This window comes from Scyliorhinus canicula, chromosome 23 (assembly GCF_902713615.1).
Source record: "Scyliorhinus canicula chromosome 23, sScyCan1.1, whole genome shotgun sequence".
NCBI classification, from domain to species: Eukaryota; Metazoa; Chordata; class Chondrichthyes; order Carcharhiniformes; family Scyliorhinidae; genus Scyliorhinus; species Scyliorhinus canicula.
Genome location: NC_052168.1, coordinates 17,628,063 through 17,649,685, shown reverse-complemented (window position 1 = coordinate 17,649,685; position 21,623 = coordinate 17,628,063). Strand labels below are relative to the sequence as shown.

Genomic DNA, 21,623 nt, shown 5'->3' with positions numbered 1-21,623 from the left:
CACACAACACGATGGAGGGCACCCTGTGAAGATGGGACTTTATTTCCTGGCTGCTTAATCATGGACAGATTCATAGTTGGCCGGTAGATTGATGAGGGTGAGGCTTTCTCCCTTAAGTTGGTTGTCTCACCACCTACTGGAGGCTCAATCTGGAAGCCATGCCTTTCAGGACTTGGCCAGCTCAGTCAGTGGTGGCGATCAAGTCACTCTTCGTAATAGACATTGAATACGCCAACCCAGAATATGTATTTCCCTGTAAGGATTTCTGATGATGGGGTATGTTGACTGAAAAGTGACTCTGACTATACCAGGCTATTGCTCGTCCATTTGGAACAAGTTGCTGGATGTTAATGAGGAGGAATTAGTAGGGTTTACTGGACTGACTGTATTTTTGTCGTGTCCAATTCTGATACTTAAAGATATACCATTGGACAGATTTTAGTTTTAGCAGAGACTCAATGAGGAAATAGATTCTAATTCAGAGGGCTGGGTATCTGGAATTGTATAGACTGGACTGGGTAAGGGCAGTTGTTCCTTCCCTAAAGAACATTAGTGAATCAGGTGGGTTTTTGTGGCACTTTTAGTAGTTTGTCGTCAGCTGTCCCTTGATTCGAGGATGACATCTATTCAGGGGCACACGTTTCTGCCATGGGTTTTCATGAGTAGGCTGATTCTACCCACAGATCTTTGAACACAAGGGGCAGAATGTCCCATGAGATCTGTGGGACCTGGAGTGCAGGATTTGCTGCTTTTTCTCTTGTTTCCTACCATCATGCTCTGCCTCATCATGAAGATATTGTGATTTAAAGTGTGTGGATTGTCATCATTTTGGGTCTTGCAAATCTTGGTGTTAGATGGGTGATGGAACAAGTTGATTATTTGTCCAGCATGCATCAGACCCCTGCATGGATTGAGTCTCCAGGCAGAGTTTAGGATGATCTCTTGGATGGCACAGTGGTTAGCATTGCTGCCTCATGGCGCTGAATGCACGGGTTCGATCCCAGCCCCGGCCACTGGCTGTATGGAGTTTGCTCATTCTCCTCGTGTCTGCGTGGGTCTCACCCCCACAACCCAAAGATGTACAGGTTAGGTGATTGGCCATGCTAAATTGCCCCTTAATTGGAAAAAAATAATTAGGTACTCTAAATTTATATTTTTTTAAAACTCTCCATTCCCCCCCCCCCACCCAATCTAGGACATTTGTTTCATCTTAAATTAAAAGAATATGGTGACTGGACAGTCCTGGTTTTTCATTAAACACCCCAGCGTCCCAACAATTTGCTTGAAATAACACATGTCCTGATTTACAGCTTTTTCCCCTTACATGAACCATATAAAGGAATTCCGTCAGCACTTAATGTTTTTGCACAGTATCAGCGACTCTTTTCCTCTCACCTTCCCTTTACCTTGATCTCTATTTACTATCAACAAACTAAAACAAAAACCCTCTTGTGTTGTACTGCAGCCACCCGCTGACCATAAGTTGTGCATCCCCATGTGTGGAAATGCTTCTCACTGGCATCCAGAGCTGTGACCAATTCTTATTTTTATTTTTTTTGGGGAGGGTGTCTTCAATGCGACAGCTCTAATTTGTGTTCTTCTGTCCATTTTTGGGCACTGTCGTCAGCTGCATTAACTTGATTTACACTGCACCTCTTGTATCTGCCGTGCAAGAAAGAAACAATTTCTCAAATTCTGTTCCTCCACCCCAAAATAACTATGCCTGACGACCATAGTGAATACTCCGCTCCGATTGGTCAGTCAGAGTTCGATAGAGTGTTTCGTGTAGCCTGTGACCTGTCAATCAATGGGCGCAGTTGAACTTGAGCAATTCAAATCCTCCTAGCACTTTCATTGCCATATAATTTAATAGGAAGTAATGATAGATCTGGCTTGTTCTAAAGGTAAACATCTTTTTCAATGCTTTAATTATTAGAGGCCTGAGGAGGAGGTGATTGAGAGTGGTAAGAGCCAGTTGCTATGTGCCACATTGAGCACAATGCCATGACTGACAGCTGGGCAACCAATGACATCCAAGAATCAAGGAGCATGCTCAACCAATGTCTTATTAGGGTTGCCACCTTTGGATGGGTATATTCTGGGAAATGTTTTCATGTGACCGTCCGCTTTCAAATCCCCTCACACCCTGGCCCCATATTCCTGCCATTAGTTGTCTGATGTGTGCATCATCATGGAGCCCTGCCTTTCCAATGCTTTTGTTAAAATTGTCTCAAATGTGGTTTATCTCAAGTTAGGAATGTAGTGCTTTCTTTTGTTTAAGGCATGGCACAGAAAGAAGCCATTCAGCCCATCATGTCTGTGCCAGCCAAAATAAGAGAAAGAAAAGAAACTAGCCACTTATTTTAATCCCACTGTCCAGCACCTTGTCTTTAGTCTTGCAGGTTATAGCACTTCAGGTACAAATTTAGGTTCCATTTAAATGTGTTGACCATTTCTGCCTTGACCACCAATTGGGGCACGGAATTCCAGATGTCCATTATCCTCTGGGTGAAAAAGATTTTCTTCATGTCCTCTCTAAACCATCTACCAATCACCTTAAAACGACACCTTTGTCTCACCCCTTGAGCTAGGGGAAACTAGTCTTTCCTGTCTACCCTGTCTGGACTGCTTATAATTTTGTCATAGTTAGGTCATCTCTCAGCCTCATCTTCTGAGGAAAACAGCCCTAGCCTCTCCAATATTTCCTTTATAGCTGTAATTTTCAAGCGTTGGCAACATTTTTGTAAATCCCCTCTGTACTTTCTCCAGAGCAATTATATTCTTTCTGCAATGTGGTGAGCAGAACTTTACACAAAATTCCAACTGAGGCCTAACCAAGTTTTTCTAAGATCCAGCATTATATTCCTGCTTTTGTAGTAATATCTCATCCAATAAAGGAAAGTATTCCATATGGTTTATTTTTATCACCTTGTCCACTGTCCAATTACCTTCAGGGACCTGTGGACATGCACTCCGAGGTGTCTCACATCCTCTACCCATCTCGATATACTCCTGTTTACTGTGTATTCCCTCGCTCTGATGCCCTGCCCAAATGCATTACATCACATTTCTCCAGATTGAATTCTGTTTTCCAATTTTACACCCACTCAACCAAACCATTAATATAATTCTGGATACAGTAGCTATCCTTTTCACTATTAACTACATGGCCCATTTTTGTGGCTTCCGCAAATAGAACATAGAACAGTACAGCACAGAACAGGCCCTTCGGCCCTCGATGTTGTGCCGAACAATGATCACCCTACTTAAACCCACGTAACCCGTATACCCGTAACCCAACAATCCCCCCATTAACCTTACACTATGGGCAATTTAGCATGGCCAATCCACCTAACCCGCACATCTTTGGACTGTGGGAGGAAACCGGAGCACCCGGAGGAAACCCACGCACACACGGGGAGGACGTGCAGACTCCACACAGACAGTGACCCAGCCGGGAATCGAACCTGGGACCCTGGAGCTGTGAAGCATCGATGCTAACCACCATGCTACCGCGAGGCCCCTTATTGGGAAAGGGGGCCCCTTATTGGGAAATTCCCAGATTGGGAAATATCCCAAATCTGCCTCCCACATTTAAGTCCAAGTCATTTATATGTGCAACAAACAGCAAGGACCCCAAAACTGATCCCTATGGATCGCCACTGGAAACAGCTTCCCTTTGTTTCCTGTTGCTGAGCCAATTTTATAGCTGTCCTGCACGTTCTAGGAAGCATATGAGAACAAAGAGGAAGACTCTTTGTAATGGATCCGTGCAGAGCTATATAAATAAACAATCTGATTCTTCACTTTGTAACTGCCTCAACCTGTCAATCAAGAAGCTTTCAGCAGGCAATGGAGTGTAAAATTGAATGTAAAAAATTCAGTTCAAAGCTTTCAGTCTCCTAGCCATTTACACAGACTTTCTATACTTTAAAGGGTATTGAAATTGACTGTGTGAAAACCACTTCAAAGGTTTCCACCACTTTAAAGACATAACTTTTACTTTCATCTCATAAAACTTTAAACTTGGCATATTGACAGATGTTTTGAAGGGTTTAGGGTTACAGATTAGAACACTTTCATATTATGAGGGATATGTATTTCTGAGATACTGAGTGATTGTTTAAATGGGCCATGTTTCTCTGTTTCCACCCCGCCCTTGGGTTTCCCAGCAGTGTGGGCTGATTCAATGGGAAATCTGATTAACAAGCGGCGCGAGTAGAAAATCCCGTCACCAGCGAATGGCGTGCCGCCAGGATGCACGTGACTAGGGGAGCGGAGATACCAGTCCATGGTCTTAGGGGTACAGATGAGAACGCTTGAAATGAAATGAAAATCACTTATTGTCACAAGAAGGCTTTAATGAAGTTACTGAGAAAAGCCCCTAGGTGCCACATTCCGGCGCCTGTTCGGGGAGGCTGGTACAGGAATTAAACCCGCGCTGCTGGCCTTGATCTGCTTTACAAGCCAGCTATTTAGCCACTGTGCTAAACTAGCCCCTCACTTTCAGTTTATTATGAGAAAAAAATAATTTTTACTCATTGACGTTGCTGTTTAATGAGTTTAAAGGCTGCAGGTGAGAAGAGCAGCCAAATGAGCCCCATTCCAGGGAAGACCCCTGCCCTGAGCCTCCCAGCCGAGCATAAGCCTCCCAGACTCTACCTCTCATGAAGGACCCTGCTTGGCAGCCTGGTGGCAACTGTTGGGAGAGTACTTACTACTTTGTCACACCTCTGACTGCAAGCTGCTTGGTCCATGATCCTCAATACTTGCACCAATTCATGCCAGCAGGACTCTTGGCTGGGGAAGGTTGGAGCATCCCAACTGGCTAGTGAATGGTACGTGCTGCTCATCGATGACATGTAAAATAATGAGCTATTTGCATGGTCCTGCCAGGTCGGGGCGGGAAGCCCGCCTGGAATGTCAGTGGGACGGGGATGGAGGCCCATCACGAATCCTGATTTTTGGCCCAACGTGGATTCTGCAGGCCAAAGCAAACCCATGTCTTGTGATCTTCCCTGGAGAATCCAGGCCATTGGTTTTAAAATAATGTGCAATTAAGCCAATAGATCAGGTTGACATCCAACATGAATTTTTAAAAAAATATTTTTTTGATTTACAGTCTCGTGTACAGAGAATGGAACAGCAGTTGGCGCAGCTGGCTTCTGACTTTCGTACCCAGTTACAGCAAGAAACCAAACCAAGTCAGCAAATGCAGCCAGCAAGGGAAAGGGAGACTATCCCGGTTGAACCTCCACTTACACAAGACGATGTGACCAAACTGCTTCAGGAGTTTGTCACTCAACAGCGCGAGGCGGTTCAAGATGAAGTGCCGAATGATTCAATCTTGAGGATTCAGGTGAGCTATAATTCTTAGCTTCACCAACACCTCTTTGGTAGCATGGTCCCTATGACTTCTAACACCAACGTGATTTTGGTTTGCTGGCTCAGCAAGAGCTTCTCACTGCACCTTATCTTTGTTCGTCACACATTAAAAACATAATTGACTGTAAATTTAGTGACTTTGACACCTAATCAGTCCACAGACGGTATTCACAGCAAAGTGATGTGGGTATTTAATGTTCAAACATGGGAGTAAATTGAATTTTTAATTAATTCATGGTGCCTGGTGGGACCATTCGCAAATGTTTTGAAAAGACCCTCATTTGTACAAAAAAGGACAAGCAGCAGGAGACAGCAGCCAGGATGTCTGCAGTAAGTAATGTTTTGTCTTTCTCTTCCCATAGAATAATATAGCTGTTGTCCAGCAACAGCAAGATGCCCGAATGGAGCAGCTGCTTCAAGAACTTAATGGCCAAACAGAGGTGAGTTTTGGAAACCTGTACAGATCAGGTATTAATTTGTTGTACTGAGCAGGACACCTACAATGAGGAAACTGAATCCTGTATTAAAATAGTCGGATCTTGGGTCAAACATTGCTCACTGCCAGGGCAGGATCAATAAATCGATACAGGTCCCTGGCTGCAGTCTCCTGCTGCTTGCTTGTATATGCTCCTACATGCCAGCAGGGTTGTCATTCTGACCAGCAATCGAGTGGGAGTCTGCACCATTTTATGGGGCGGCACAGTGGTTAGCACTGCTGCCTCACAGCTCCAGAGACCCGGGTTCAATTCCGGCCTCGGGTCACTGTCTGTGTGGAGTTTGCACTTTCTGCCTGTGTCTGCGTGGGTTTCCTCTGGGTGCCCTGGTTTCCTCCCACATTCCAACGATGTGCAGGGTGGGTGGATTGGCCATGCTAAATTGCCCCTTAGTGTCCAAGAGGTTAGGTGGGGTTATGGGGATAGAGTGGAGGCTTGAGCTTAAGTAGGGTGCTCTTTTCAAGGGCCGAATGGCCTCCTTCGGCACTGTAAATTCTATGATTCTATTATTTGCAGCCACATCCAAATCCTTGCCCTTGGCTGCTCTTTCCCTATGCTGCCACACATCCCTGCATCCTCTCCCTATTAATATTGAGCCAATGGCCAATCTATGGAGCAACTCCCTCAGGAAATGCTAGAAACAGACTGTATTTGAATAAATCAGTACTGATTAGAATTTGCAGCTCTTAGGATATTGTAATAGTGTGTGAGTACTGTGAGACATGACACCTGGTGAGTGCAGTATGCTTTGGGCCTATTGGGGCATGAATTAGACCTAATTGTTCCTATGGTTTGTTTAAGCGGTAATGATAGGTATTACTTTGGGGCTTCAGAATAGTCGCACAGCCCAGGGGGAAGAAGAGATGTGTCGGGCGACAAAATGCCAGCATACAATTTATGAAATGTTCTGATACATAAGACCATAAGCATAGGAGCAGAATTAGGCCACTCGGCCCATCAAGTCTGCCCAGCCATTCAATCATGGCTGATATTTTTCTCGTCCCCATTCTCCTGCCTTCTCCCCATAACCCCTGATCCCCTTTTATTAATCAAGAACCTATCTATCTCTGTCTTAAATACAGATTGTGGCTAATGTAACAGCGATGTTACATTCGCCACTTTCCAGTCCTCAGTGATTTGGCCTCCACAACCTTCTGCAGCAAAGAGTTCCACAGAATCCTCCTCGTCACTGTTTAAAAGGATTGTCCCTTTAGTTTGAGATTGTGTCTTCTGATTCAATTTTTTCTACAAGTGGAAACATCCTCTCCACATCCACTCTATCCAGGCCTTGCAGTATTCTGTAGGTTTCACTACGATCCCCCCTCATCCTTTTAAACTCCGAGTACAGACGCAGAGTCCTCAACTGTTCCTCATTTCAGGGATCATTCTTGTGAACCTCCTCTGGATCCTTTCCAAGGCCTTCCTTCAATATGGGGCTCAGAACTGCTCACAATACTCCAAATGGGGTCTGACCAGAGCCTTGTACAGCCTCAGAAGTACATCTCTGCAATTGTATTCTAGCCCTGTCGACATGAAAGCTAACATTGCATTTGCCTTCCTAACTTCCGACTGAACATGCACGTTAACCTTAAGAGAATCTTGTTCCCCAAGTCCCTTTGTCTTTCTGATTTCCTAAGCATTTCCCCATTTAGAAAATAGTCTATGCCTCCATTCCTCCTTCCAAAGTTCATAACCTCACACCTTTCCACATTGTATTTCATCTGCCACTTCATTGTCCAATCTCCTAGCCTATCCAAATCCTTCTGCAGCCCCCCTGCTTCCTCAATACGACCTGTCCCTCTACAGAACGGGCAGCATGGTAGCATTGTGGATAGCACAATCGCTTCACAGCTCCAGGGTCCCAGGTTTGATTCCAGCTTGGGTCACTGTCTGTGCGGAGTCTGCACATCCTCCCCGTGTGTGCGTGGGTTTCCTCCGGGTGCTCCGGTTTCCTCCCACAGTCCAAAGATGTGCGGGTTAGGTGGATTGGCCATGCTAAATTGCCAATTAGTGTCCAAAATTGCCCTAAGTATTGGGTGGGGTTACTGAGTTATGGGGTTAGGGTGGAGGTGTTGACCTTGGGTAGGGTGCTCTTTCCAAGAGCCGGTGCAGACTCGATGGGCCGAATGGCCTCCTTCTGCACTGTAAATTCTATGTAAAAGATCTTTGTATCATCTGCAAACTTAGCAACAGTGCTTTCAATTCCTTCTTCCAGATCATTAATGTATATTGTGAAACATTGTGGTCCCAGCACTGACCCCTGAGGCTCATCACTAGTCACTGGCTGCCATCCTGAAAAAGACCCCTTCAACCTCACTCTGCCTTCTGCCAATCAGCAATCCTCTATCCATGCAGGATCTTACCCTTAACACCAGTAACTTATTTAACAGTCTCCTATGCGGCACCTTGTCAAAGGCCTTCTGGAAATCTAGATAAATCACGTCCACGGGTTCTCCTATGTCTAACTTCCTTGTTACCTCCTCAAAGAACTCGAAGACATGACCTCCCCTTGACAAAGCCGTGCTGACTCAGTCCTATTTTACCATGCACTTCCAAGTACTCCGCGATCTCATCTTTAATAATGGACTATAAAATCTTACAAATGACCGAAGTCAGGTTAAACAGCCTATAATTTCACGTTTCCTGCCTCCCTCCATTAATTAGTAACAATCCATTAGCCTAGTACATTAGCCATTAGTAGCTAATGTAACAGCAATGTTACTTTAGCCACTTTCCAGTCCTCTGGGACCCTTCCTGCCCCCAGTGATTCCTGAAAGATCACCACCAATGCCTCCACAATCTCCTCAGCTATCTATTTTAGAACCCTGGGATGTAGTCCATTTGGTCCAGGTCATTTATCCACCATCAGAACTTTCAGTTTCCCCAGAACCTTCTCCTTAGTGATGGCCACTATACCCACCTCTGCCCCCTGATTCTCCTGGAGCTCTGACATCACACTGGTGCCTTCCGCCGTGAAGAATAATTCAAAGTAACTATTCAGTTCCTCTGCCATTTCTTTGTTTCCTATTATTACTTCTCCAGCCACATTTTCCATTGGTCCAATGTATATTTGTGCCTCTACCTTATATATTGAAAAAAAGATATAGCACTGGGCTTTAAGCTAGCCTGGGGTTCACAGCTGTATAATTCTGGTCTACCAGACCTGGGTAAGGATCTGTGCAGCTCTGAGCTTAGGCTTGTGGTTGGGACCTAGCATTGCCACCTTTTGCCAAACTCAAAAATTGAGTGCTGGTGCTTCATGTTCTGTTTTGCTGAAAATACATGAGAAACATCAGCAATTACGTTTATATTGTAAATATATAAAGAAACGGGAGAAAGTCTTCTGTTTTGGAATCCAGATTTGTGGGGAGCAATTCTCCGCAACCACGATGGGTGGGAGAATAGCGGGCTGCGCTGTTTTTTCCCGCGACGCCGGTCCGACGCGCTCCCGCTATTCGCCCCAGCGGCCAAATGTCCGTGGTCGGCCTACTCGCGAAAATCCACGGAGAGTCGCCCGACGAAGGCAGAATGGCGACTCTCCAGCACCCCCGCTATTCTCCAGCCCGGATGGGCCAAGCGGCCTGCCGTTCCCGACCTGTTCACGGCGGCGGCAACCACACCTGGTCGCTGCTGTCGTGAACATGGCGCACCAGGTAAGTGTGGGGCTTGTGGGGGGCGGATCGGGGATCGAGCACCACGACCGTGCTCGGGAGGGGACTGGCCCGCGATCGGTGCCCACCGATCGTCGGGCCGGCGTCTCTAAGAGACACATTCTTTCCCCTCCGCCGCCCTGCAAGATCAAGCCGCCACGTCTTGTGGAGCGGCTGAGGGGAAAGACGGCAACCGTGCATGCACGGGTTTGAGCTGCCCAACCCGCACATGCGCGGATGACGTCATTAGGCGCCGCCGTGGCGTCATTCTTGGCGCGCCGGGCCTTGACGCCAGGGACAAGGCCCGGCGGCCGAGTTTCCCGGCACGGCCCTCCTATCTCCGCCGGTAGGGGCGAATAGGGGGCGAGGAGCGGCCTCCGAGGCCGTCGTGAAACTTGGCCGAATTCACGACGGCTTTGCCAATTTTTTCTGGTTGCGGAGAATTCTGCCCGTGGTGAATTCTGCCCGTGGTGTTCGCTTTTAAAGTTTCCGGACAGTCTACTTGAAAATAAGACTGTTGCGTTCCAAAATTGTTCAGATGGCAAACCAGCAGGCTCTGAGAAACCTGGGTAGCTGCAACTGAGGATCCATACAGGCAAATAAAATTGAATCCCATTTTCTTTTCTTTTTTTGCCCCCTTTCCAGGAGATGTTCAGAGAAATACAGGAGGCAAAATCAGCTTTTACAAGGTATGGGAATTGAGGTCTGGCATAGTTTCTCTATCATGCATCTGTACAATAGAAATGTTTCCAATCGGAAAAAGCCACATTGATGACTGCCACTAATTAATACGATGTTGTGCTGGGCTGCAGTGTGAGGAGCCGACTTAAAAATGATACCTGCAGTGTTGCAGGATGAGCAAGTACTTCTCCAGCTGACTGTATATTGGTAATATCACAACTTGGTACTGTCCAGCTGGTCATTTGTATTTCCAGCTTATTGTGCTAACTAGCCCTTCTGTAACTGGAGCAATGTCAACAGAAAAATGCTTGAGTGCAGCATATAAGAGTTTGTTAGTGGCTGATACATGAAGCAGTTTATTGCCCTTCACTGACCAAGTCACTTGATATATTCTTTCACCAATACAGAATTGAAGAGTCAACTCCATGAATCCATCTTTTCCTTTCCTCCTCGTCTCCTGAGGCCTTTGAGCCTTGCTAAGTTACAGTTTCACAGGCATCAACAGTTTAGAGTTTTAATGTATGAGCCTGACATTCAATATCCCGTAGAAATCACTGGCTATTGAAATTAAAAATTAAAATCTCTTATTGTCACAAGTAGGCTTCAAATGAAGTTACTGTGAAAAACCCCTAGTTGCCACATTCCGGCACCTGTTTGGGGAGGCCGGTATGGGAATTGAACCGTGCTGCTGGCCTGTCTTGGTCTGCTTTAAAAGCCGGCTATTTAGCTGTGTGCTAAACCAACCCCTGGTTATTTTCCCTTCTCTACCTCGAGCACATTGAGGAAAATGTTGGCGCTCCACCACTGTCCCTAATGGTATCAGCTAGCTGGGTAAAGAACTGGAATTGCACCTAGAACCTACGGTCTTGGGTGGCTCTATTATACAGCTGCTGACAGTCCATCAAGCAGTGCAGTTTTCTCTGGATATGTTTTAAGAATCCACGTTTAAAATAAATAATAATACTACCATTCTCTGCAAGGCTTTTAAACCTATTGTGTTCACAGATGGTATCTTCTCTTTGTTCTCAGTACTGTGACTGATGAGCAGAAATCATTTCAGTCTGCATTAAACCAACTGGAAGAACAGCTCGGCCAAACCCAGCTTGAGTTGATGGATGTGCGTACTGTGCAAACGAACATGGCATCAAATGTGGAAACGCTGAGCAGCAGGATTGAAAGTATGAAGGACGATGTGAGTCATCTGGAGGGCTACTGCTTTTATTGAACAGAAACAGATCAAAACCATGTTTAGAGGCCCATTCCAGATTGGGGATAGCAGCATAGTCAAAATGGTTAAAGTGTGGAATGTTTTGGTGTGCTATAGAAATCCATGAGTATAAGAATGGGAATAACTATGGACGCAGTCTTCCGGCCACGCTGCGCCATAAAAGCTTCTTGCTGCGGTGCCATGCCGGTGGGATTTCCGGTTGTGATGGTCCCTTCCCCGGCAATGGCTTAATGGGTTCCTGCTGTATCAACCCTGCTTTCTTGAACAGCTACAGTTCCCGAGGTGTATGTACATACACATTGCTGTTAGGGAGGAAATTCTAGGGTTTTGACCCAGCAACATTGAAGGAACAGTGATATATTTCCAAGTCAGGAGCTGAGTGACTTGGAAGGTAACCTGCAGGTGGTGGGGTTCACATGTATCTTGCTGCCCTTGTCCTTCTAGATGATACTGGCTGTGGGTTTGGAAGGTGCTGCCTAAGAGGCCTTGGTGAGTTCCTGCAGGGTATCTTGTATTTGGTACACACGACTGCCACTGGTCGTCGGTGGTGGAGGGAATTAATGTTTGTGGAAGGGATAGTAATCAAGCTGGGCTGCTTTATCCTGAATGGTGTTGTTTTTCTTGAGTGTTGTTGGAGCTGCACTCATCCAAGCAAGTGGAAAGTATTCGATTACACTCCTGACTTGTGCCTTGTAGATGGTTTACAGGTTGTTGAAGGAGGTTACAGAGATAGGGAGGGGCAAAGGCCATGGAGGGATTTGAAAAGGATAATTTTAAATTCAGGCTTTGTGAACGTTTCAGTAAAGACAGCAGCAGGAGAATTTGGAGAGGGGCAGCGGTTAGAACATAAGAACATAAGAACTAGGAGCAGGAGTAGGCCATCTGGCCCCTCGAGCCTGCTCCGCCATTCAATTAGATCATGGCTGATCTTTTGTGGACTCAGCTCCACTTTCCGGCCCGAACACCATAACCCTTAATCCCTTTATTCTTCAAAAAACTATCTATCTTTACCTTAAAAACATGTAATGAAGGAGCCTCAACTGCTTCACTGGGCAAGGAATTCCATAGATTCACAACCCTTTGGGTGAAGAAGTTCCTCCTAAACTCAGTCCTAAATCTACTTCCCCTTATTTTGAGGCTATGTCCCCTAGTTCTGCTGTCACCCGCCAGTGGAAACAACCTGCCCGCATCTATCCTATCTATTCCCTTCATAATTTTAAATGTTTCTATAAGATCCCCCCCTCATCCTTCTATATTCCAACGAGTACAGTCCCAGTCTACTCAACCTCTCCTCATAATCCAACCCCTTCAGCTCTGGGATTAACTTAGTGAATCTCCTCTGCACACCCTCCAGCGCCAGTATGTCCTTTCTCAAGTAAGGAGACCAAAACTGAACACAATACTCCAGGTGTGGCCGCACCAACACCTTATACAATTGCAACATAACCTCCCTAGTCTTAAACTCCATCCCTCTAGCAATGAAGGACAAATTTCCATTTGCCTTCTTAATCACCTGTTGCACGGGGACATGGTGATGGCACGGATATGTGATAAGAAACTTGTATCGAGTCAAATGACAACATCAAGTCTAGTTGAACCTCATGGTTGCCAGGTAAGGGGATGGTGTCAGTGGCTAGGAAACTTAAATTTGCGGGAGGGACCACAGATAATGGCCTCCCTGCGGAATGTTTCTCGGCAGCTGGAGGCGGCCCACTGCTGGTCCCGCCACTTTCAATGGGATTTCACATTGAATCTAACCCATGCCACTGGGAATCCCTTGGAGGGGGTGTGCCATCGGCAGGACTGGAACATCCCACCAACCTGAACAGCTGGAAGATTTCGCACAATGATTTAAATCTTCCCAATATTCAGTTTCTGGCAGTGGTTAGCACTGCTATCTCATAGTGCCAGGGACCTGATTCGGCCTTGGGTGACTGTGTGGGTTTCCTCTGGATACTCCCGATTCCTCCCACAGTCCAAAGATGTGCAGGTTAGGTAGGGTTACGGTGATAGAACGGGGGACTGGTTCTAGGTAGGGTGCTCTTTCGGAAAATCGGTGCACACACGATGGGCCAAATGGCTTCCTTCTGCACTGAAGGGATTCTATGTAGGAATTTTAGATAAGCAGTGCGACAATATCGAGACAGTGGAAAGGCAGAGATTTGTTGAGTTAATGACGGAAGGAAGGAGTTGGGGGGGGGGGGGGGGGGGGGGGGGGGGGGGGGGTGCGTGCACGACCGGGCCTGTGCCGTGGGGGCACTCCTTCCTTACGTGCCGGCCTCTGTAGGGTCCGCCATGGCAGACACGGAGAAGAAAGCCCCTTTGCATGCGCCAGAACACGCCGGCCCTTCGGTGCCGGTTGGCGCGGCGCAAACCCCTCCGGCGCCCGGCTCCGAATTGGAACTACAGATTATGCCAAATCTTTCCATTCTCTTTCAAACTCTTCTATCTCATTAATGATCATCAATTTTACCTTTACTCTAGCCAGACAATCATCTACAATGGTTTCTCTTCCCAGTCCTGCACCATTACCTCTCATGTCTTCTGAGGATCTTATCTGTGGCTAGTTCCCATTTTCCATCTACATGCTGTCAACATCTAAAAGCACAAAGGGCGGGATTTTCCGATCCCCCAGCCGAACGTTTCTCGATGGCATACCGTTTGCTGGCAGCGGGATTTTATACTCCTGCCTCTTATCAATGGGATTTCCCATTAAACCCACTCCACACTGCCAAGAAACCTGTGGGCAGGGGTGCGCTGTCGACAGGAAAAGAGAATCCCAACAACAGGAGAAATCCAATTTCCACTTAAAATGACAAAACCCAGCATTAACTCAACAAATCTCTGCCTTTCCACTGTCTCGATATTGTCGCACTGCTTATCTAAAATTCCTATCACCGTAACCCTACCTAACCTGCACATCTTTGGACTGTGGGAGGAATCGGGAGTATCCAGAGGAAACCCACATAGTCATGGGGGAACATGCAAATTACCCAAGGCCGAACCCGGGTCCCTGGCACTGAGGCAGCAGTGCTAGGCACTGCCAGAAACTGAATATTGGGAAGATTAAAATCATTGTGTAAAGTCTTCCAGCTGTTCAGGTTGGTGGGATGTTCTAGTCCTGCCAGGCCACCGTGCCTGCCCCGGAGGACTGCACCAGCCAGCATGCCAGCCAGGTCCCACCATGTGGGACCATGTCCATTTCACGCTGGCGAGACTAGCCGAAAATGGATGGGCGTCGGCCCATTGGGGCCCAGAGAATTGCCGGGGGGGAAGAGGGGCGCTGCCAATGGCCCCCGACCGGCGCAGCGTGATCCCTGCTCCCGCCCCGAAAACTGCCGCCGGAGAATATGGCAGCCGGCGTTAGAGCGGGATTCACGTTGCCACCCCGGGGATTCTCTGACCCGCCCATGTGATTGCATATTCTTGATACTTCAGTGAAACTTGGGTTGGGATACCCAACCTCCAGTTTCTCATGCGTCTCTTCCCAGAGTGTCAGGCCAGGTATTCTGCATAAAAGAACCGTAAAAGATGGAAGAATATGGTTAAAAATACTAAAGTCCTTGTTTGTACAGATGCCATACTTTTGTGTCTGTAAAGTTTGCTCATTTACAAAGAAAAGCATTGGACTCTTCAGTACTTATTTTGTTTTAAATTTAGGTGCAGGCAGAAGTGCTCAAATCGGTCCACAGACTGCTTTTTGGGTCATCACAAGATGACACAGCTGTATCTTCACAGCAAGCATTCGTAACGCAATTTGTAAATCGTAAGGACCTGGAGGCCCTCCTTCATGACTTGGAGAGAAAGATCCTTGCCAATCTTCCACAGAATTACGGCCAAACAGCAAAGCAGAATGCAGGAACTGTCAGAGCCATGTTAGCCGAAGCAGGAATTACAGAGGTAAATTCGAAAGCATTTCTCGGCGAGCAAACTGCGTTTATGAATCTTGGGCAGAGCACTAACAGCAATGTAGAATTTTTATCCATCCTATCTTGTACAACGGGTTGGGCAAAAGTATATGGTGGGATCTACCTGCTGTAATACGTCTAAGTGATAAAATAGATCATTTTAAGCATTTCTTTTGGATTTTTAAAATTTGCTCTAGTAAGAATTATTTGGCAGCTCCCCAGAATTCTTGTCCATTTTTTTTATTACCTCATTTATCACAGGTAGTGAGGCCAGAAGATCGTAAAGAGGAAGTGCTGCCTGCTAGCAGCTCGATCCCTGCCTCTGTATGTGTGTTACACCAACTTCAAGCTGTAGCGCAGTAATGCTGCATTTCCCCATTGTGTTTCCAGGAAGTTGAGGATATTGTGCAAAAAGCCCTGAAGCTGTACAGTGCCGATCAGATAGGAATGGTGGATTATGCGCTGGAGTCTGCTGGTAAATATCATATCTAATATGTTCCCAAATGCTGGAAATTCAGTGCCTGCAAGTTAAACTGGTCTTCTGGTTATAGTAGTTGCTGTAGTGGATCAGAATATGTGCTTTCTCTTTGACTACTTTGTAGAAGGTAAAAAATGTCTTTTTATTTTTTCCTAATCAGGATGTGGTGGCAGTGCATCAGAAAGTACAAAATACACCTTGTATCAAACATACATGACACATATCCCATGAAAGTTGTCCAGGTTCACATATTTAAATAATGATTTATCTCTCTTGTACCATGTACCAGCAGCAGATTTCAGGAACAGCTGCTGTGCCTTGAAGTGCCATTAACTAGGGTAACCGTGCAAGTTACTAGCTATCAATGTTGCAATTCGCTACCTTGCATGAGTTGCCTGAGCTCTGAGGAAAGAAGAGAGGACTTTTTCCCTTTACTCTGAGAATTCTATATATAATATTGAGGGAGATATAAAGAGGGGGGCCTCTATCTTCAAGTCAGATTAACACATTCTTTGATTACTATTGTACATCTGCAATAAAGTTTCACAGCAGGTGACTGCCATGTTGAATGTTAGAAGTCATCGACGCTGATGTGGTAAGTGTATCTGGTTCAAAACGTAATGGTGGCTTTGAACTAACTTCGAACCAACTCCTGCTGTTTTAATCAGTGCCTGCACTGGCTGTACACATATTCTTGCCTCAGCCAGCAATATGTTTGATCAAAATTTAGAAACCTCTCTTGCAAATTGTAAAGCAACTCAAATTCATGTATGGCAAATCTTCCATTTTCCAAGGAAACATTCTCGGAATGTGACTCGCTGCCTAATGATGTTTCCACTAGTTCCAGTCTAGCACATCTTATTGATTCATGTTTAAGGAGGCAGGTTGCCCAGTTATGTCATAATGTCAGAGCATTTGTTCAATCTGAGTGTTTACAGCAAATAGGTCACAGGATCAGAAAAATGAGCAAGTAAGTTTGCTTTTTCTAAATTTAGTGTGACCAATCCGCCTACTCTGCACATGTTTGGGTTGTGGGTGAGACCCATGCAGACACAGGGAGAATGTGCAAACTCCACACGGGCAGTGACACCAGGGTTTGAAACCTGGTCCTCGGCACCATGAGGCAGCACTGCTAAGCCATCCTATGACTGAGGTTCACCCGCGAATCTCATTTTCACTAACTGGCAGAATCATCCCTTGATGCTTTGGATCTTTACCCAGGAATTACTACAGCTCATTGGATAGCATATTGCACTTCATTGCTGCTTTAATCTTTCACACACTTTGATACTCTGTCAGTCACAAATTTAGTATGCACCACAATATTGTAATATGTCTTGTATGGCAAGTCTACTCTGATGCTTGTTCCTCTTGTATTTTACTGGATGTCACTGAATTTGCCACATCAGTGCATAGTGCCATTCACTCCAAGAGATTCATATTTAAACTTGGAAAGGGAACTACCAGTTTGATTTAAGGAGCAAGTGCAGATGGTGATTAAAACAGCAGGAGTTGGTTCAAAGCCACCCTCAACTGCAGAGTTCTTGGATTGACGCTATCCAGGGCCTGCATACAGTGAACGTTGCTGGGTGTAATTTTCCAATTTTTCACCCGAGTGTCAATTCAAGTGGGAAAAATAGTCTGCTGCCCACTGCCTCCCCTGCCACTTTGAAACTTAGTTTAAAAAAAGAGTGCTGGATGCAGGTCCCGCCGTGGCAAAGTCCAACCCAGCAGCAACTTCAGCCTTCAAGATATGGAGGCACCTTTTTTAAAGAGCGCCCCACCTAACAAAACTAAAAACACAAGAGACTTCCCCTCCCATGCTCAGGGAGAACCCCTACCCTCCCACGGCAACACACACACACACACATACACACACGCGCGCGCACGCTGCACCCACCTAGCATTACCACCTGGCAGTGCCTGGGTACTTAACTGTGGCACTACCTCCTGTCAGTGTCGGAGATGGTGCCTGAGTACCGCCCAGGCATTGCCCTCTTTCACTTGGTGACTGTACAGACCTGTGTGCCGTTGGCGGGGATTGTTTACCAGGTTCCCGTTTTTAAAAAACCCATGTGACGTCACGCTGGAGGAGGTTGGGGGAAATACCTATGAGGGGGTGCGATACAGCAGGAAGGCCTGGTAAGTATATGGTAATAGGGTTCCTGACCTTCCATGCCATCATAGGTGGGTACAACTGAGCTGGAAATTCCACCGGTGTGAAAGCTGTTGTGGGACTCCTTCTCAATTCTCTGCCCACGCTCTCATTCCTGCGTGCTGTAAACAGGCAGGGGGTGGGGGAAGAAGAGAAGGGTCTGTCTGAGCATCAGGATTTGAGAGAACACAAGTTGTTTCAGGTGGATAGAGGAATCCAGAACCATTCTATGTGCAGTGTTGTTAGACTATTTCACAGACCTACAGTCTGTCTGCAGCAGAGTATCCTTTAATAGAAGTCCATTTGTAGGTTCTCTTGGAACATATTAACTGATGTTAGACCTTGAGACATAAATCTGTTATGTCTGGATTTAGCAGGCTGGGGAAATGAGCTGAGTAGCACTGAGTAGTATATATATCACAAGGACAGGAAAGGAGTAGGTTTAGATGAGGGATATACTTAGAAATCCAAACCATTGAACTGTCCCACTCGAATGAGCCAGAAAGAGCTGGCTCAGACAACTACTGGATCAAACTTAATCCAATACTTGGAGATTCACCTTATGATTCTGTAGAATAAAATAGAGAGTGATAATCATCCCAGGAAATACTCCGTGATGGGCAGCAGTCTTGCCTTCTCACAAAAGGATGGCACCTAGAAGGAGCACTATATTTAGGGTATGCTTTCCATACAATCACAAAGGGTAAAGCACCTGAGTAAATGGAATACAGAATCATATGGCACTGAGGTTGAAATGAGTGCCAGTCTCTGCCCTTTCCCCATAACCTTGTAAATGTGGCTGACATTGAAGGAGATATTTCATAATTCTCAACAAAGACATCGGACGTGATTCTCGGAAAAAATTTCTAAGTGTGGTAACGAGAGGAAATTGCCGTGACCTTCCCAGCGCTCAGGCCAGTGAGGCTGGCAATGTAATTCAACGTTAATTGGTCCACTTAAAGAGGCCTCATGGGCTTCCCATCGCAAATGAAGGCTTGCCTGCTGATTCTTCTCTCAGGAAGGTGCAGGGGAGAGAATCATTAATTTCTGGAATTCCCTTCCCCAGAGAGCAGTGGAGGCTAAGTCACTGAATACATTCCAGGTTGTGTCAGACAGATTTTTGATCTATCATGGAATCGAGGGTTATGGGGACAGGCAGGAGAGTGGCGTTAAGGCCACAATCAGATCAGCCATTATCTTTTTGAATGGTGAAGCAGGCTTGAGGAGCTGAATGGCCTGCTCGTGCTCCTATTTGTTACGTTCTTATGATCTTAATAAAGTTGTACTTGGGACAATGGATTTGACCATGTTTAGCAAGGGGAATTATGCGATGCCAACACAGGATCTTGCCCCCCCCTCCACCGAGTACAACAAAGCTTCACAATTATGGAGTTCATTTCAGACTATGGCTATCAGGCCAATTTATTCTGGGATAAATAAACAATAAATAACTGATCCTAAAGTAATCCTACAGTAATTTAGTTTAAAATTTATAAATATTAATGTTCCTGCTCAAGGAGAATGATAGTGCAAATTTTACTGACACTATTATCTTTACAATGGACTCCATTTCTTCCAGGTTTCTGCCAAAGCAATGGAGTGTGATTGGGAACATTTCTGCCAAATTATTGCCACTTAATTATTATGACTTGATTTAAAGTGAAAGCCAGCAAGCCAAAACGAGGCAAAAATACCAAGCTGAAGTAGTTTCTTTTAGATGAGATATTCAAACGGGCCACCCTCTATCTGATCAAGTGGATGTAGATCATGTGGCAATCCTAAAAGGGGAGGAAGTTCTTTCAGTTTCTTGGCCAACATTGTTTCCTCAACCAACTCCATCTGAAACATTGGTCATTTGTTCAAGACAAACACTTTACATCATCCTTAAAGACTTTGTCAGGGCTCTGTGATCATGTAATTAACCACTTTGGAACTTTGCTGTGTACAAATTAGCTTTCAATTTTAGCCTGTGATGTTTCCCAAACAAACCTAACTGCACTATACAAAACCAGCTACTACCGAGAATATGGTACGTCGCGATATGTAAATTCTTTCTTTGCATCCAGCTGCCATTGAATACCTTCTGTAGTTCCTGTATCAAGAGTTCTGCTAGTGCACAAACTCTGTCAATGTTTCTTGAGGAATTATTGGCGAGCTTTGCACCCTTGCATTTCTGTACTTCATATTTTTGTTTTTTTTTTAGGTGCCAGTGTAATTAGCACCCGCTGCTCAGAGACATTTGAGACCAAGACCGCTCTACTTAGCCTGTTTGGAGTCCCACTGTGGTACCATTCTCAGTCTCCGAGAGCTGTCATTCAGGTACATATTCTTGCTGTTGCCCCTTTGTCTGTCTTGAAAAATTGGAGTAAACGTCCCTGTACACGCACACAATCCAGCAATGTCTCGGGTAATGACGAGGAGCCAAAATCATACCTGATTTTTTTTTCCGCCCTCTTCTATGCCCAGCTGCATAGGTATTGTCCCCAACTGCTATCAGCTGTGGTTTACAGCTCAGCATTGATTGAACTCGGCATTCATTTATAGTCTGAAATGAAGCATTACCTGCATAACAGTGACTGCCATTTAAGAGTATTGTACCAGGTGATAAGGTTATGTTACAGGTACTATTTTAGTACTAGTTGTTTGTCATAGAGAGAGACATCAGCAAATCCATCTAGCTCTCTGATTGTCCCTTCCTTGGCTTTAGCGGAAATCAAAGTATCTTCCAGAGACAAAAATAAAACTAACCTTCATTGGATAAACTGCTGGAAGTGGCAACACTTTACTAATTATCTTTGCCTTATTCTCTCCTACAGCCTGATGTACATCCAGGGAACTGCTGGGCATTTAAAGGTTCTCAAGGATTTGTCGTCATCCAGCTTGCTGCCCGAATCAGACCCACCTCATTTACTCTAGAGCATATTTCAAAGTCCGTTGCCCTCCATGGATTAATCAGCAGTGCACCACGTGACTTCTTTGTTTATGTAAGTGAAACCAGGGTAAAATGTAAGCACATATTCATGATTGCCTGCATCCAGGCATCCAGGGGCTGGTTTAGCTCACAAGGCTAATCGCTGGCTTTGAAAGCAGACCAAGCACGCCAGCAGCACGGTTCGATTCCCGTACCAGCCTCCCCGGACAGGCGCCGGAATGTGGCGACTAGGGGCTTTTCACAGTAACTTCATTGAAGCCTACTCGTGACAATAAGCGATTTTCATTTTCATTTCAGAATAATGCCGTTTGACTGGAGTTCATAGAGCAACTGGGCAATCAATTCTTTTTTTTAGAAAATATTTTATTGAAGCATTTGTAATTTTCAAAGTTTAACACATTAACATTTCTTAAACAACCACGCTGGCCGACACACGCAAAACACCTAAAAAATAAAAAACTACCCCCGCCCTTATCCCTAATACCCAGATACTAAGTTCCCTGTCCTTTTCTGACATTGTCATGCCTCCTGTTTTCCTCCCCTCCCCCCCCCCCCCCCCCCCCCCCAAACTTACTGCTGACGTTCAATTTTCCTTGAAGAAATCGATGAACGGTGGCCATCCGGTCCGGGCAAACCCCTGAATTGATCCTCTCAAAGCAAACTTGATTTTTTTCCAGACTGCGAAACCCTGCCGTATCGTTGACTCACACTC

At 45.6% G+C, this 21,623-nt stretch overlaps 1 protein-coding gene across 5 annotated transcripts in view; it reads left to right on the top strand.

Annotated features, from left to right (window-relative positions):
- LOC119956431 (SUN domain-containing protein 2-like) overlaps positions 1–21,623 on the top strand; it is a 103,077-nt gene that overhangs the window by 73,425 nt on the left and 8,029 nt on the right. For all 5 annotated transcript variants that reach the window (XM_038783646.1, XM_038783647.1, XM_038783649.1 and 2 more), the window contains 8 exons: positions 5,123–5,359; positions 5,748–5,825; positions 10,175–10,218; positions 11,240–11,402; positions 15,099–15,338; positions 15,737–15,821; positions 20,183–20,298; positions 20,796–20,963. In XM_038783646.1, the coding sequence (XP_038639574.1) occupies positions 5,123–5,359; positions 5,748–5,825; positions 10,175–10,218; positions 11,240–11,402; positions 15,099–15,338; positions 15,737–15,821; positions 20,183–20,298; positions 20,796–20,963 (1,131 nt within the window). The remainder of the gene's footprint in view (positions 1–5,122; positions 5,360–5,747; positions 5,826–10,174; positions 10,219–11,239; positions 11,403–15,098; positions 15,339–15,736; positions 15,822–20,182; positions 20,299–20,795; positions 20,964–21,623) is intronic.